The sequence below is a fragment of the Sinocyclocheilus anshuiensis genome, unplaced genomic scaffold, assembly GCF_001515605.1.
Source record: "Sinocyclocheilus anshuiensis isolate Anshui unplaced genomic scaffold, SAMN03320099.WGS_v1.1 scaffold436, whole genome shotgun sequence".
In the NCBI taxonomy this organism is placed as follows: Eukaryota; Metazoa; Chordata; class Actinopteri; order Cypriniformes; family Cyprinidae; genus Sinocyclocheilus; species Sinocyclocheilus anshuiensis.
In genome coordinates, this window is record NW_015560618.1 from 2,836,115 (window position 1) to 2,852,728 (window position 16,614).

At 36.5% G+C, this 16,614-nt stretch overlaps 1 protein-coding gene across 1 annotated transcript in view; it reads left to right on the forward strand.

The window, feature by feature from the left end:
- Positions 1-16,614, forward strand: part of LOC107681710 (low-density lipoprotein receptor-related protein 8-like) — a 104,310-nt gene that overhangs the window by 61,728 nt on the left and 25,968 nt on the right. The window contains exons 5-6 of the mRNA XM_016478025.1: positions 9,673-10,065; positions 16,235-16,357. Of these exons, the coding sequence (XP_016333511.1) occupies positions 9,673-10,065; positions 16,235-16,357 (516 nt within the window). The remainder of the gene's footprint in view (positions 1-9,672; positions 10,066-16,234; positions 16,358-16,614) is intronic.

Genomic DNA, 16,614 nt, shown 5'->3' on the forward strand with positions numbered 1-16,614 from the left:
AATCAGTGGTTAAGTTATATTTACAACACTGTTCCAGAACAGTTCAACCCAAATATTCAGATGTATGCAACGCATTTTATGGAGGACTTGTTTCCTGAACCTGGGTAAGTAGCCTACAATGCCGTCTACACACAAAGGCTGTTTATATAAAGTGGGGCAATTCCAACTTTCAAGGACAGTCTGGCGCTTCTGACTCACAGGCTGTAAGTACGTTTTTTATATTTAAAGAATTTGACACTGACGATTCAAACGCGAGTTTTGAGCAGAGTAGAGTAGCGTTTGTAGTTTGTCATTTCTCCGATCACAAATGCAGACATGGTTTTATGTTTACGCGGCGTAACGATGAGCTTTGTAAAAATCGACGCGTTTCAGAAAGGCGGGACATAGAGGAGAAACAATAATGTACAGTATGTGGAAAATAATGTGTTTTTTTAACCTTAAATCACATAAAAACATTTCATTACACCAAATACACAAAATAATGTTCTTTTTAGCAACATCATATGACCCCTTTAATATTATTTAATAGAGCTGAACTAACATAAACTAAGAATGAACAGCTGCATTTTTATTAACTAACATTAACAGAGATTAATAAAAACTGTTAAATATTGCTTTTTGTTTAACTATCAATAAAATGTTACCATAAAAAATCTAATCTGTAATATATCTAAAATAACTATTATATTGTATTATATTATATTATGTGTAAAAAGTCTGTCTGAACCTACCTAAAAAATTTTTTTAAATAATTAAATAATGATTACAGTCAATCCTTTATTTAAACAGCATTTCCAGGAGTCATGTAATCATAGTTTATTTTACTTAAACATTGAATAATAATGCTTTTCCAGTGTGCATTTTCTAGGGTTATCTGTAGTTCACATCATTTAATGTTTCCTATCTGTCTGTGTTTTATTTCATTTGTTGTCTTGTTCATTTCTGATTATGATCTGGTCCTTTTAAAGGACAAAGATTTCCTCATTACTAGTCTACATTTGTTAATTGTAATTAACCTGCAGGTCACATCTGTCGACACACTCTGAGGATTAAAGACAAACTAGCTGAAAATGCATTAATGTGTCAGCATGGCCATTTGTAATTTTAAAATGCTTTACAGAAAGGCCATTTAAATATACTTTGCTTTTATAATTAACTTGAAAATGTGCCACGGATTGGGTTTAATTCATATAACAAATTGAAACCCAAACTAGTGTTCCAGATCATTTTGTTATCTTGTCAGCTAGTGTTGGGTCATTCTTGAACGATTCATTCATTTTGATGTCAGTCTTTAATGTGACTCGGGAAGAACGAGTCGTCTCGGGGAGTGATTCGTTCAGTCGCGCAATGCGCAACATCCTATAGGTTGTGTACTGGAATTAGTCAAGTAGTTCACCTGTTTCGAGTCTTCGGGTTTTTCGAGTCATTCGTTCATCACGAGACAGCCCCATAAGTTTAACCAATGCAGTCTGAGCCGGAAAGAGAATTGATTAGTTCATCTGTCGAGTCTTCGGGTTTGAGTCGTTCATTCATCACGTGACAGCCCCATAAGCTTAACCTATGCAGTCTGAGCCAGAAAGAGACTTAATAATAATGACGTATTAGGGAAGTAACACGTAACATTTTTATATTATATTTTGCTAAAATGAAAGAAATGACTCGAAAAAAGTTTCATTCATTTTGCTGAACGAGACTCAAAGGTCCGAGTCGGTAAAATGATCCGAATTTCTTATCACTATTGTCAGCCCATCTGAAACATTAAAAACTTGTGCAATCTCACAAGATATAAATCAAATGTTAATTGCCCTATTAAGAGCAAATGAAACACTCTCCAACCATTTTTCACTCTGGGGGGATGATAATTCATGGCTGTTAAAAGACTTGGCGAAAAAACAAAGCCTAATTAAGCATAATGCATCTTCTACAAGCAGTCATTTTGGATGGACGGTTTTTTGTATGGTTGTATGTTTTCCAAATGATTTCTATTAGTCATCGTTTTATTCAGCCGTCCTCATCAACCGCACAAGTCCTGGCAGCACTCTTTCCTTCTATAGAGGTAATCATGCTTCTATTTTCATCAAGCTATAAACCGAGAGTCCAGACAATCTCTTACCGCTCAGACTCTTGATCAGTACATCCGTGCCAATGTCACAGTATCGAGCCAGGAGAACCGGAGCCCTGGCTCGGAATGATATTTCACCTGGGCCCTGATGATAATTGATTTCCTGCCTTTCTCTGCCAGGTCTGTGCAGTGTAATACACCTCTAATTATCCACCGCTGAAGGCCTCATAACTTGAATCCACTGCGATGATGCTCAGACAGGATATGTCTCAGTGCACTAGCACAAAGCGCTCAGTGAACGCATATGCTACTCAGTACTGCATTAGTTTCATTTCCTGTTGTTTTGACCTGTAGTGCCATAGAGCGAGGCTAAAAGATCCTTTACCAGCATCCAATATGTGTTTGTTATTTCAGTCTTTGATTGATCTGTTTTCCTATTATATGTGCAGTAGCTTGATTCAACATTAATGTTATTGGCAGACGCTTTCATATAAAGAGGCTTAAAGGAAATTACACACTTTAATAATCCCTTCCTCGACCATTGGAGGTGTTCACTATTTTCTCAGACAAGCTTTTGCTCATTTCTAAGGCCATGTCCACACGTACACGGGTATTTTTATAAACTGAGTTTTTCCTTCTTCCGTTTTAAAAAAAATCTCCGTCCACATGAAAACGCAAACGCATGCTATGAAGCACTGTCAAGAGCATGCCAAACCAACAGGTGGTGATATAATCTCAACCGTAAAGCCATGTTGGCCAATCAGAAGCCTGAAAAAGTTTCCAGTAGGCGGAGATAACAGCGCAGGCGCTGACGTCACAAGCCAAAAACTCCGGTTTCACTGTCTACACGATAACACTGCAACCAGAGTTTTTGAAAATATTTCTGTCAGGACCACTATCGTCAAAGATGATTGACAATTAGCATACAGTTTGGATTGGCGGTGTGGTTCTGTTCTGGGCAAGAACTCCCTGCGCATCCATGTAGCCTAGCATGGATGAGAGCAGGGAGAGCAGCGATTCATCCACTATGGAGGATCTGTGTGTTTTTATACATTTATCAGAAACTATCCAAAAATTGCCGTAAAACATTGAACTTTTCTGGTTGTGAGTGCTTCAAAGTTACTGTTTGAGGTATGACTTATTTAACATATTTAAGTAATGCTGAAGTAAAGTCCACAGACTTTTAGTCATGAATCAAAAATAACATCAAATAACATCAAGTCAGAGAAAATGGAAACTGTGTATTTTGTGAATGGTATACTTAACACTAACTGAATGAAATATCTGTCAATCTATATATATATATATATATATATACAGAAAGAAATTGTGTGACTAACATTGTTTCTTGTAAATATGTGGACTTCTGTGTTCATTTGAAACTATTTGTGATAGCACTACTTTAAGGAAGGACATTCGTTTGACTGGTTGGTGTGTTTTCTGACTCATTTTGCTTTTATATTTGCCATTTTGTTTATAATTTGTCGTTTTCTTTTTGGATTATTTAGCAACTTCTTAACAACTTAAAAGTTAAAAAACTACCTCAGAATTGTCATTTGAGATACGACTGAGTGTGACTGATCTTTAATATCTTCAAGTAATGTTCACCTCAGACCTTGTTCTAATCATGAATCAAAAATCACCAGGAAACCCGAATAAAAATTAATCTATGGTTTGAATGCTAATTCTCTTCTGGGTTTTAGGACTACAAACTTACCAGCTCTATACGTTATGCTATGTTATTAACACACATTGAGCAGGAGGTGCAGATCTCTGACTTATTCCTGGTCATAACTCTTTTGTCATCATTCAGTATCCATCATATCCCTCGCTGTACATAAATTAGACTTACATGCACTGTAACAGAAAAATGCTCCTGGCTAGTCATTGATCAAAAACACACTCCGCTGGTACAGTGTTCTCTTCCTCCTCAGAGCCCTCCAAATCATCAGCGTTAGCAAGCAGTGGGTAACTTATTAAAGTCAATCTCTCTTTGGCGTGTGGTTAATTGAGTCTTCCATGTATTGAATTATGCATGATTCTCTTGAGCAGGTTTGATTATCAGCCCCTCTAGAAGCTCAAATTGCTCATCATGTCAAATCACACGCAACATCCTGCATAGCATTTCAAATCTGGTCACAGGCTATGTGCTATGCTAATTACTGTTTACTGACAAACATCAGCATTCAGCTTCTGTACCTGATCTATTAGCTGTTCAAAAACACAAAAGATATCTTAGGGTATGTTCAGAATACTAGCATACTTCTCACGACATACTGTGTACACAGTGTACACTAAATACTGCTTACTATATAAAATATATATCCTAAGGTCATCTAAGACCGCTCTGAATTTATTATGAAAACAACTCTTTTCTATGTGAATCTGTTTTGAAATGTAATTTATTCCTGTGATCAAAGCTGATTTTTCAGCATCATTACTCTTCAGTGTCACATGATCCTTCAGAAATCATTCTAATGTGCGGATTTGATGATCAAGAAACATTTCTTAATATAATCCATGCTGAAAATAGTTGCACTGCTTGATATTTTTGAGAAAACTGTGATCATTTTTTTCAGGATTCTTTGATAAATAGATAGTTAAAAGGAACAGCATTTATTTGAAATAGAAGTCTTTTGTAATAATATAAATGTATTTACTGTCACTTTTGATCAATTGAATTCATCCTTGCTGAATAAAAGTAAGTATTAATTTCTAATAGTTAACAAGTAGTATTTTTTTTTTTTTACAAATATTTAATTATTATTGAGAATATTAATTTATTTTGAATGGCATTATTAAAATATTATGCAACAATAAATATACCTAACATCAATGAATGCTACATTATTGTCACATGACCTTATTACATGCATGTTTAATTCCGCGAGTAGCATCCAGTTGTAGTTTTGGAAATAAAACCGTTATTTTGCATTTCAGATTCAGTTTTAATGTAAAAATGTCTTCACTTTTGGCAGTCAGATCAAATAATGAGCTCATCCAAATATTACATGGAAGGTTTCATTGCACACAGTATACATACAATATTATATAATAGAGCAAGTATGCTAGAATGTTACTCCAAACATTTACAGTAATATTTTGGATTAAATAAAGTCATGCTCTAATTTGACAGCATACAGTATGTGGCATGCTAGAGCTTGTATATAGTATAAACTTTATATAATATATCCTGATGCTCTAATTTGCATAAAGGCAATGAACTTTAAAAAATAAAACCTGAAAATATTTGCTATTTTGTTTTTGCCGTATTGTTGCAATACTTATATTTGGTTGGGATCTTTTTTGAGCGAAAAGGGTCAAATATTTATTCTAATCTCAATCAAATAATTTTTAATTTGATAAATTTTCTAATAAATGTAATACATTTATTTAAATAAATTTGAATCCAATTCAATATTTTTTTCTAATCTCAAGAAATTGTTCTGTCTTGTCCAAAACTGAAGGATTTTGTGTCTGTAAGTGACTAAACTGTTGCATGGAATTACTGAAAAAATGTTTGGCCCTGCTTTTGAGTACAATTGTGCCCAAGAGCATAAACGTTTGTCTGTCTCCTGGTATATACTGTATATATAAAAACCACACAAGAAACATTGACTCTGGTGAATTGTGTGTTCAGAGGCTTTCAGTGGGCACTAGTAGAGTGTAATGTGGGTGGACTGGTCCATCATACCTCTCTCCCCCAGGTTGCCCACAGCTTCACCTCTACTAATCAGAAGCTCTCATTATCACGGCAGAGCAGTTTCCAGGGAACTGGGTCAAACTGACTTCACTCCAACATTCACTACTGAGTCTCCTTAGAAGCACTGCTGACTGGGCTGCAGCTCAGAGCTATAGAAAAATCAATGCAGGTCCATCTTTCACTCAGATTCCAAATCTCTGCCAAGCATATTCATCATTTTTCTTGCCTTTTCACCTTAAATACCTAGAATATTAACCATTTTTGAGTGCTTTACTTAAATGGACTGATTTTATTGTTTTTACTCCAAGGGTTACTCCAAAGTGATTTCAGCTTAGAAAATTAGAAATAGCTCCATAAGGTTTTGCAGTAGTAGTAATAGTAATAAAAAATAATATATTAAAATATCATAAATATAATCAAATGTTTAACTTTACAGAATGTGGCATTATCACAATTTCAGGTTTTTTAACTACCTGGTCTCATGGCATAAACGTACCTCGGGGCACTTTTTAGTGAGACACGAAATACGTACCAATAAGTACATATCACTGCAATTTCCAAAATAAATGAACACTAGAGGCAGTAAAACTCCGACACCTTTTGTTCCTTTTCACACAAATTAACAGTTTTGATTAATAAAGCGTAATTTTCGCACAATTACTTGAAGAATATAATGTTATGACTTCAAAACAATATTAATATGCTGGGAGATTTGAAAACTGATGCTTTTGAACGTTAGCATCGCACATATCCAGCTTCATATCTATGGGTTTTCATCGACGGTAGGTTTGTTCGGTAGCTCACGGAGTACGGAGACGTACTTGAGAGGCGAGGAGTAGGGATGGGTAGATCGACACACGTTTCGAGTTTTTGACACACTAGTGCTTCGAAACAGTGTTCCGGAGCATTGCTTGAAATGAGGCTGTCACGTGACCTGTGAAAACGAAGCTTCGTTACCTCACTGACACGTCACGCTAGGCTCAAATACAAAGCGCGTCGATTGCGCTGTCCCATACCCGCGATCCATTTAGTGCAATGTTGTAGTTATATCAGTCAGCATGCCTATATGTATGTAGTGTTTTTACGTGGTGTATCGTTGTTAATTATAGTACTACTATTAAAAACAATGACATGTGAATGTCTGTTGACTGAATGAAAATTAAAACACCTTGCGGGCTCAACCACTGTTCCCAAAAAGGATAAAAGTCCTTCCTTAACCACAAACATTTTTGCTGCTTGTAAACGCCGTCCTCAGTTGTCAACAGCTCACATTGGTGAGAAAAATTTATTATTGCAAAATATATTAAATGCAATAACTGCATTTGTTTTATATATGCTATAGTGGATTTCAAGTTTCGTCTTCCGCCACATCCGCTCAGCTTTTCTGCATTGTCTTTTCATACTCTGAACTGCTGTTGATTTTCTCCAAGCTGATTTCTGTCTGCCAGTCCTCCTGCTGACTTTCAAAGGAGCAATGTCATCAATAACATCAATAACATCATACATTTGATGGCAGCACATATTTGCCCATTTTAATGCATTCAAAAAATGCCAAAACCTTTTTCATTCCTGTCAGTTTTGACCCGGTGGAAAGTGAGCTTATAAAATGGTCATAACTTAATGTTTTTCAAATAAAATGACATTGTATCTGATGAATAACTTCTCACTAGTGAGAGAATGCACAAAAATGTAAAAACTTTGGATGTCATTACTATGTAAGTACTACATTTTCCCACTTTTTAAATTATTTTCATTAAAAAAAAATTATATTTCATTTTTGGTATTAAAATAAAAATCATTTATTTTCTTGCATCCCAGTGGATGTAGTTCATGAAAAACTCGTTAAAAAAAGTCACATGGACTACAGCAAAACCACTGTGATGCAAGAAAATATATATACGCTTTCAATATTTAGGAGATATTTTATTTAAATATATTGTTATATGAAATTCATAAGAATACAAGTTGAGTATATCAAGGCCTTAATAGTGAGGCTTACCTTAGTAAACACCTCTAACAATTATTACAAAACATTCTGTCCATTAAACTGAAATATATTTTTCTCTTTGGTGTATATGACCAAACTAACTGACCACAGACAAAATACACACAACTGTTCAATAGCACATTCACCTTAATCTTGTTTCTTGTCTTTCTTGGTTTCATGTCTCCTTTCCTATTAGGCTTCTCCTGTGTTCCACTTATCTCTACTGTCAAATCTGTTTCTTAGAGATCCAATTAAAATCTTGCCTTTGATCAGCAGGTCCTTCAGTCTATCTTTATTTGATCTCTTAAGATCCCTCTATTACATTAGCAGCTCTTCTGATCTCTTTTGAATTCTCTGTGTGTTTGTCTTCAATCTCTCAATTGGGATTTAAATGAATAGTTAACCCTAAAATGAACAATTCACCCACATGTCATTCCAAATCAGTTTGACTCTCTTTCTTCAGTGAAACATTTGAAAAATGTCTTTTTTTCACCCTAGTGTTGTTTTGGACTCCATTGACCCCATTGACTTTGACTTTTTTTATTTTTTTATTTTGGGGGTTAACTATCACTTTAAATTTAACAGCCACAATATGTAAGTCTACATGAATTGTGACACTATATGCTTTGAGCAGTGCCTAATGCTGGCATACTGTATATGTGCTCTGCTTCTGCAGACATCAGTCATGTGCTCAGTATTTAGGGTTTCACGGAATCCCTCTCTTTCACGGAATCCCTTCTCATGCTGTTGGTAACATTTTCTGAGCCCTGTGCTTTACTTCGCCGCCTCCTCTCACTTCAGCAGCTATCTGTCTGCACCACAGACAGGACAAACATCTGCTTATGAAAACATCTTTAAACCTGTTAGAAGCCAAAAATGGTGGAGGGATTAAAATAGCATCATACAGTACAAATGAAATTAATATTTCACAAAATAAAATATAAAATACATGCTTCTCTGACATACAGCTGCTGTTAACTTGGCTGTTCACTCTGGTAATCTTTTGTATTTATAGTTCTGAATTTATATAGTATTGATTTTTTTAATGTTATCTTCTTACAAGGTCCTGTGAAATTATCTTGGAATTTACTGTACCTTTTGAATGTTTGGGGTCATTAGGATTTTTTAATGTTTTTGAAAAATAGGAAGTGTTTTTACATCTTAAAATAGCTGTTTCCTATTTGAATATATTTTAAAATGTAACTTATTCCTGTGATCAACGCTGAAGTTTCAGCATCATTACTCCAGTCTTCAGTGTCACATGACCCTTCAGAAATCATTCTGATATGTTGATTCGCTGCTTAAGAAACATTTCTTATCACTATCATGTTGAAACCAGTTGCTTTGCTTAAAAATGTTGAGGATTCTGTGATGAATAGAAAGTTAAAAACACAGCAATTATTTGAAATAGAAATATTTTGTAACATTATAAATGTCTTTACTGTCAGTTTTGCTCATTTGAATGCAGAGATGCCCAAACCAGGGCCCGTGGGCCAAAGTTGGCCCATGATGACCTTTGATTTGGCCCACAATGCCATACTTGCAATAGGAAACTAAAATATAGGGGGAAAAACATGGCATTGACGCATACCTTAATTATTTATTATTATTATTTTTTTTTAATTTTGTTTTTTTAATATTTTTTTTGTTTTGTTTTATTTTTGGATTAATATGTAAAAACATTATAAGTAAATCTGATTATATACATAAACTTATATTTAACCTTTAACACTTCACTTTCAGAACATTTATAACAATGCAAACTGGATGGTGAGTTCATCATTTAAAAGAAAAATGCACACTTTGAAAAGACCTACCACTCTCCAGGAAATATAGTTGATGGCTGCACATGGCATTCAGACAGTCTCTTCATATGTAATTGGGCATTTCTTAATCAAGTCTTTGTTTTCTCATCCCCAGATGCCAGGTCCTGCTCAGTGGGGGCGTTCCAGTGTCGTAACCGCAAATGTTTAGCACCGGTCTATGTGTGTGACGGCGATGACGACTGTGGAGACGGCAGCGATGAGGAGAAGTGCTCTCCGCCCACCTGTGGGCCGCACGAGTTTCGCTGTAACAGCTCAGAGTGTGTGCCGCAGCCCTGGATCTGCGACGGCGACCCTGACTGCGCTGACGGCTCTGATGAGTGGGATGGGCGATGCGGGGGCGGGTCTGGACGGCCGGCTCCACCCCCCACCCGGCGACTGCAGTGCGGTGCTGGAGAATTTCGTTGCGGCAGTGGGGAGTGTGTGAAACTGGCCTGGAGGTGCGACAGGGACCCTGACTGCAAGGACAAGTCAGATGAGGCCGATTGCCGTGAGTGTGCACTCTCACTTACTTCCTGTAGAAAGTACTTGGATCTCACTGTACAATTGTGACCCTTTAATAAGTCACTCAAATACAGTATGTAGTTAAATACTGATGTTTATCAGGGCAGGGGTGTTTTTTTTTAGTAGTACAGATTTTGCTTGCCCTGACAATATTTTCATTGGCTCACCACAATACATATTATATTTAATTTTTTAGCAATTTTATTTATATATGCCAAGAAAATTATAGGTCACACTTCTGTTTGGGGACCAATTAACTAACTATTAACTACAACTTTTGCCTCAATAAACTACTAATTTGCTGCTTATTAATAGTTTGTACAGTAGTTAAGTTTAAGTATGGGGGAGGATTAAGGGATCTAAAATATGATCATGCAGAATAAGGCATTAATATTTGCTTTATACAGGTGCATCTCAATAAATTAGAATGTCATGGAAAAGTTCATTTATTTCAGTAATTCAACTAATAAACAGCAAATATGCTAGTAATATGCATGCATAACATGCAAGAAATTACATAATTGTCAAGCTACAGTGATATAAACGCACGAAGAAGATGAAGATAAATGCAAATCGTCTTTTAATAAATCCACACAAGGGTAAATCCAGGACGGACAGGCAGGAGCACACGTAGGAAACATTCACAATACCAAACGAGGGAAAACTGAACAGGCTACACTTTAAATACAGGAGCAAATGAAGATAATTAACGACACACACCTGAACTAAATGACATAATCAACGGGAGACAGAAACTAGGGGCAAGTTCAAGCTCAAACCGGTGTGCACCGTTTTGCTACGGTTTAAGGGTTGAATGACATGTTTCCTGGAAACGGTGTGCAACGGGGTTTGAGATACGTTTTCTCTTGTTTGGTGGGTGTGTCAAAAATGTCAGCCCAATCAGCAGCAGCATGTACTGTATATAAACCACGCGGTATTAAAGAGGCAGCTCTCACAATGTAATTAACATCAAAATAAATTTAAAAGAGCAGCGTCATCAGAACAGAGTGTTCAACGCACCACTGTTTCTGTTTAAAAAACCTTTTGCACTGTTTTGTCGGGGCTGAACACAGGCTAGGTCACACAGAGCCCAAGGGGGAAGAAAACACAACAAAACTCCAATGGGGTGTGACAATAATAGTGAGAATTGGTTAAAAAAAGTGTTACCAAAATATTTTCATTTGTAATTTTTTTTCAAGAAAAAAGTAGTTTTTAACAAAAATATGCAATAACTATAAATTAAACCACTGTAAAGTCATAAATATACTTTTGCTAGAAAATGACGGCAGGTTGGTTTATATTTTTCTACCTATTCTAACTGATGATTCAAAGATTATTGCACAGTTTTCTTGTGATTTCCTCAAATTCTCATCAGTGTTAGGTAGCTAGAAAATGTTGCATTATTATTTACATACTTGGCACATTTTTTGTGGCATATTGGCATATTTTACTTACATATTTGTCACATTTTATTTATCCCAATTTACAGTACATTTCTTTGCATTTTTATGCATTTGGCAAATGCTTTTATTCAAAGCGGCATGCACTGAATTTAAGGTACACATTTTATCAGTTCAAGCTGTCCAACACATGACCTTGACATTGCTAGCACATAGTGTTCACAAGATGTAAAAAAATCAAGACAATGAAAGAGGCCCAAAAGGGCAAATGGCGATAGGCCTGAAACTCTATTGTCTAACACAATATTCACCAAAGACATAAATGTACAGTATGTTCTTCAGTAAAAACAATATGTTATTTGAGGTGGTACACACATTTACATTTTAATTTTATGTGTGTGTGTGTTTTTTTACTGTAATTAAGAGATTTATTTTAATATATTATTAATAATTATTTAATTTTTATTAATATAATTAATAATATTATTAGTAATAATAGTGGGCCCCAGCCCCCTGGTTGACAGCCACTGTCTTACACTGGGCCTGGGCCCCAGGGTCAACTGTAGTTGATGCTGATTGTTTTTGTGCCATAAAAGTTTTGCACCCACCCAGTTTATTAGGATACCTTTGCAGGGCTCAACAATAAGGTCTGGCCGGTGGCCTGGAGTCAGTGTCGCATGAGACAGTTGACAGACTGCATTTGTTTTTAAGTCTTGCCAATTTAAACATTAAAGAGAATTGAAAACATTTAAGCTCAGATAGCATGTGTGCCGAAATGAGTTTTATTTCGCTTAATTTTGTCGTATTGTGCTTGAACTGACAAATGTACACAAAACTGTCAAAATGCCAGTCTTGGGGAGTATATATAAATATCCAACACCGCTTAAGCGAATGTAAACGAAATCGGATGTGTCAGTAGTATATCGGATCTGTGCATTAGGCCTTAAAGTGACAGCAGCCCAATATACCTGCTGCTCCTGTCATTAATGTTAATCAAACAACAATAGATAGAAAAATCACTCACTGCTCTTGACCAAATTACTTTTTGTAGTTTTCATGACACATATTACTACATATACACACTATGTATCGTTATTTTACATTTGGTAACTAAATTAAATTCCTGTAGTATTTCTTACCTTTCTTACCTTTTTGAAAATCTTAAAGCACTGTTTTTGATTTCATTGGTACCTAAAACGGTGGTGTCGTAACAGTCTTATTTATTAGAATACAAGGTTACATGGGTCAAAAACAATAAAAACAGAAACTGAAAAGTTTGAACCAATGGCCCAACTGACTGCTGTGTGCAGTACGTTCTATTTATGAGAAATGCTCTTTCATAACAGTAACATTTAAGAAGATGTGCAAGAATGTGGATTGATTTTGTAGCATGTTTGTGTGTATTTGTGTGTGTGCATCAGCCCTCTCACCGTTTGTCTCTTGGTACGTTGCATGGTTCATCTTTCTTTCTCTCAGACTCGTTTTTCACCTACTGAACTTGCTGGCTGCTGCATTGATGCACACAAAGCAAACACTCCCAGTGAATGTGCATGAAGGTGCTCGGCATCTCCACCACATTTCTGGAAATATCTGTGCAGAAATCTCAGCAGGAGTTCTCATTGTGAGGGCCACACGACCCCAACAATGTTTCTGACGGGCACGTCGCTCCGACATGCTCCGATGGGAATGAAATTCTCTTAGATACTGTGAGGTTTTGCCATAGATGGAAGGCGACGGTTCACGGCAGATAATTTTTTCTGACTGCCTGCCATTTATTATCTATTCCACTGTAGCGAATCAGCTCATGGGGAAATATTAATAATTAATCATAACTAGTTATAATTAATTATAAATATTTAGATCCGCTGTAGATATTTAGCTGACCTCGACGCTACACCACCCACACAAAGACAATTCGTATTATTGAAGCCATTATTGCCACGTGACTCAAAGCATTTGGTGTGGAGACACACTTTAATTTAGTTTGACAGTGATGGCAGCACACACACCATTGTTGTGTAACGTCATAGAACAATGATAGCTTTTTCATGCACTTTTGCAGTATGTTAGCCAAGTGTTCATGTAGAGTACAATGTTTCTGATCTTCCAATGCACTTATTATATAGAAAGCCCTTCTGGAGCATTCTGGGGTTAAATGGGCTGCTCAAGGGCACAGTGGTGATGCTCATGAATGTAGCGACTACTCTGCACAACCCACACATAACACCATTTAACTGTTAAGGAGCAGTTTAATCCAAGCATTCTGAGAAAGCTCAATGGTGCTCATTGATTCTGGCATGTCAAGCTCACACTTTTGAGCTTCCATTGACCATTACTGATGTGCTCAATGTTTCTGCGTCGATCAATTATTATCTGTGAATAAAGCCTCAGTTAAATCTGTCCAGCATATAAAGCAGTTGTGTCTCTTCAGAAGACTTGGAATAAACCTCTCGATTCATATGGATTACTAACTGTGAACTTTCTGAAGATTGAAAGTTTTTGTAGAATGCACTTTCAAAAGAGGGACAGAAATGTTTCTCAATTTTTAATTCTCAAATCTCAATTTGTGTTTAAAAAATGAATGAAAATCACATGGGTTTGTAACAACATGAAGGTGAGAAAATGATGACAGAATTTTTGGGTGAAATAACCCTTCACGTTAATACATTCAAGAAGTAAATGCCTTTTTTCTTTTTTTATAACAATTAAGTAGTTCTTTTTACTAGTTCTTTTTGCTGAAATTTCAGCCCAAAAATATTTTATATGCAGTAATTCATATTTTTCAATAACCTAATAAAACATTTTTTAATTGGATATATATTTGGACATATTTTTGGGGGGAGGGGATTTGATTTGATTCATAGCAAAGTACAGAAGCAGCTGCATCACATTAATGTTTCAGTTGAAACAAGAATCAAACAATACATTATTAATATGGTTGGACAAGCCACATATCTTAAGCCTTTATAAAATATCTGATAAATATAAAACTTACCTTCTACATTAATGCGTTTCTACCATTGCATGGTATTACCGTCTACGACCCAGCCCTAGTTATGGTATTGCACAAAGTGGTTTGTTTCGATTTTGCAATTTTATTTCCTATATATCAGCAATGACTCTGATGTGCATCAGAAATCAGGTTTGTCAAAATGCTGTCACATCCTTTTAAAATCTCTGGGACACATCCTTCTCTGAAAGCTGGGGAAATTCAGATTTCACATCACCGCTGTGGTACTCATTCCCCAGGCACCTCTGATAGAATGGAGCTGCCACAAGGTGTTTGTTATCTAACATCGAGGTCTAAGAAGAGAGCGGCTTTGGTAAACAACAAGATCCCAGGAGTATTAACCGACCTCAAGATCCCGAGAGTCATGGGAGAAAGACAGGTGCCCGGGAGAGCACCTGATTTTAATTACGATGCATTCTAGTACTTGACTTCTGTCGGCTAGATAAGCTTGTTTTAAACCTGCTGCCTCTTTCTTCATTCCCACCGTCAGGTAACATCCAGGTCAATTACAATGTGGCTTTGCCCAGGGCGGAGGGAAAACGGGCGAGCAGAGTGGCACGTGCGTTACTAGGCAACCCTTGGGCGTGTGTCCTTGAGCATTTTAAAGCCCTTGAAATAAAGGGAGGATACATCCACAGACTGCTCCATAATCACATTAATCCCTCATTCTTATGCAGCGTTTCAGGGGGTTTTACTTTGAACTTCATAATAGCCAGTATTGTTTGTCTTCTCAGGTGTGTTTGTGTAATTAAGCCACAGCTCTCCAGAAACGCTCACTAGAGGTGTGTTTGTGGGGTTTTTTGTGGGCTTTGAAAGTGCCTTTAAAGTGTCATGACAGCTACACACACGTTGAAATCAGGTCGGATTTGTCTAAAATCTTACTGCAAACACAGAATACTCATATACTGTGTGTGTGTGTGTGTGTGTGTGTGTGTGTGTGTGTGTGTGTGTGTGTGTGTGTGTGTGTGTGTGTGTGTTTACAGTTTTAGTCAAAAGGTTTACATACACTTTGCAGAACAAGCAAAATGTTAATTATTTTACTTTGAGTTATCATACAAAATGCATGTTAATTTTTCTTAAATGTCCTAAATAAGATATTTTACTTAAGATGTTTACATAGTGCACAAGACAAAACAAAACAGCTGAATTTATAAAAATTACCCCATTCAAAAGTTTGCATATGCTTGGTTCTTAATAATGTGTGTATCATTACCTAGATGATCTATGACTGTTATCCATATTTTCACACTGAGGACAACTGAGGGACTCATATGCTATTATAAAAGTATTACAACTATTACAAAAGGTTCAAATGTTCACTGATGCTACAGAAGGAAACAATGTATTAAGTGAAAACTTTTGAATAGGATGAAGATGTGTAATTTTTCTTATATCATATTTTTTTTCATTTAGAACTGCCTTTCAGAAGCCACAAAAAGTTTTCATCCCCTAGCTCCTAATGAAGTGAAGTGAAGTGACATGTGGCCAAGTATGGTGACCCATACTCGGAATTTGTGCTCTGCATTTAACCCATCCAAGTGCACACACAAAAATTGTTTGGATGTGGATATAAAATCATGTCTTTTTTCCCCTTTTTTTAACTGAATTACAGACAACATAAGTATTCATAGGGGTGTTTACCAATTATGAAGCTCCTAAGCATACCAAAGATACCATGAAGGTCTGTTTGGAGTCTGTGTGTCAGCGTTTGGCTGATGTCTGTGCTGTGTTTGGCTCATCTGCAGCTCTGCTCACATGCCGGCCTGATGAGTTCCAGTGCGGAGACGGATCCTGCATCCACGGCATCAAGCAGTGCAACAAAATACACGACTGCCTCGACAAAAGCGACGAGGCTGGCTGTGTCAATGGTACGTCTAGGCACGCACGGGTGTGTGTGTGTGTGTGTGTGTGTGTGTGTACTTCTTTGCACAAATCTTTTGTGCTGCTTATTCAGCAGGGTGAAATGTATCCCAGAGATCAAATTGGTTCCGCCTTTTAATGCGACACCCTTCAAATTTCAATGAGTGCAGACCTGTCTGTCCATAGCAGAAGCGTGTCCTGCTCAAAGAGTGCTGTGTCTAAGCGGTAATAAGCTTTCATGTGTGGAAATAAATTGGCCAATCCT